The following is a 1,518-nucleotide window of genomic DNA, read 5'->3' as shown; positions in this document are numbered from 1 at the left end:
GGGGGGGGGAAGAGATAGGGTCCCATCTCCATTCTTTCAGCAATTCCAAGAAAATTCCATACCATTTGCATTCGGATTCAGGTGACCCTGAGGACACAGATAAACCTTATAGTCCTTTTAAAGGCATAAGTTGAGTACTTTGAAACTGTATAGAAATATAGTTGTGTTTTAATTAACTAAATTTATCTCTATGTATCATTTTGTTCAGGTGATGTAGATAGTACTCTCTTCCATTTTTCAATTTTGCATGGAAGTTTTTGATATTTAAAATAAATTCTCTCAATTTTTGTAATATCAGTTTTCCCCTTTATCTGCTAATTCCTTTCTTATTATTACTGGTTTTTATTTTACACTGCCCAGGGAATATTTAAAGGAACTGTATTTATTTTTGGGGAACAGTCTTAAATATCAAACTAGAATGGCATAATCTGGATTCCAATAGCTAGCTAGTAATTAAGCTTGCTGATAACATTGTACTAGTCACTATTTCTCAGCCTGTTTCATTATGCTTGGAATAATAAAAGAGGAACATAAGGGAGGATAAATATGTTGTCTAGAGCTGTGTAATCCTTAGGAAAAAGTGTTAATATGCTGCTTTAACAGTTTTAATAAGTTTTGCAAGTGCTCCTTTGAATCATAAGCACAGCCCTAATATATGTTTTCCTGAACTCTTTCTATAAAGGGAAAGACAAACATGTAACACAATACCATTGCTATTTTTTTGTCTTAGGGTTGTTCCTCATGGAGCAAATAATGCTTTCACTATGCCCGTGAAATTGAGCTTTTGGGGAAAAGAAGAGAATAAGCAAGCACTTCTAGAAAGACTAAAAATGCATGGATTAAAGTTAGCACCGCCAGGAAAATGTAAGTTAAAACTTACGTTGTCATTAATCAAAATATGAAGGACTTTCTCATATAAATAAAAAAAAACTAAATATAATATCCAAACATTTACTAGTTCTCATTTTTTCAATGGCATTCAGTTTCAGGGTTTGGTTTTGAGACTGGCAGAACATCTGGCGGAGGTAGAACTTGTTACAATGCTCCAAGCCATGGTGCTATCCAAATGACAACTGAACAGGTATTACTACTCATGCTTGTTATAAAAATAGTAAATAGCAATAGCACTTAGATTTATATACTGCTTTACAGCACTCTGAGCAGTTTACAGAGTCAGCATATTGCCCCCTGCAATTTGGCTTCTCATTTTATCGACCTCGGAAAGATGGATGGCTGGGTCAACGGTGTGCTGCTCAGAATCAAACTCTGGGCAGTGGGCAGTCAGCCAGTAATACTGCATTCTAACCACTATACCACCACAGTTCTTGGAGCCAAGCAACTCTTTATAGAGTTGTGTGCTAAAAGAAGTAGACAGGGAATGTCAAGTCTGCTGACTACAAGATCATTTCTCTTTCCTTGAGCAATGAAAGGCATGGACTGGTCACACCAAATTGCTCTGCCTCTATCTTGAGAAAACAATGTTGTCAGTCAGTCACCAAGTGAATAGAGTTAGGTCGA

General features: G+C 36.2%; 1 protein-coding gene across 1 annotated transcript in view; it reads left to right on the top strand.

Moving 5' to 3' along the window:
• HLTF (helicase like transcription factor) overlaps positions 1-1,518 on the top strand; it is a 25,017-nt gene that overhangs the window by 6,192 nt on the left and 17,307 nt on the right. Inside the window, exons 4-5 of the mRNA XM_015812944.2 lie at positions 731-864; positions 984-1,111. Coding sequence (XP_015668430.1) covers positions 731-864; positions 984-1,111 — 262 coding nt within the window. The remainder of the gene's footprint in view (positions 1-730; positions 865-983; positions 1,112-1,518) is intronic.

Source organism: Protobothrops mucrosquamatus, unplaced genomic scaffold (assembly GCF_001527695.2).
Source record: "Protobothrops mucrosquamatus isolate PMUCROS unplaced genomic scaffold, P.Mucros_1.0 scaffold117, whole genome shotgun sequence".
In the NCBI taxonomy this organism is placed as follows: Eukaryota; Metazoa; Chordata; class Lepidosauria; order Squamata; family Viperidae; genus Protobothrops; species Protobothrops mucrosquamatus.
The sequence above is the reverse complement of the archived record's forward strand: the minus strand, read 5'-3'. Positions and strand labels throughout refer to the sequence as shown.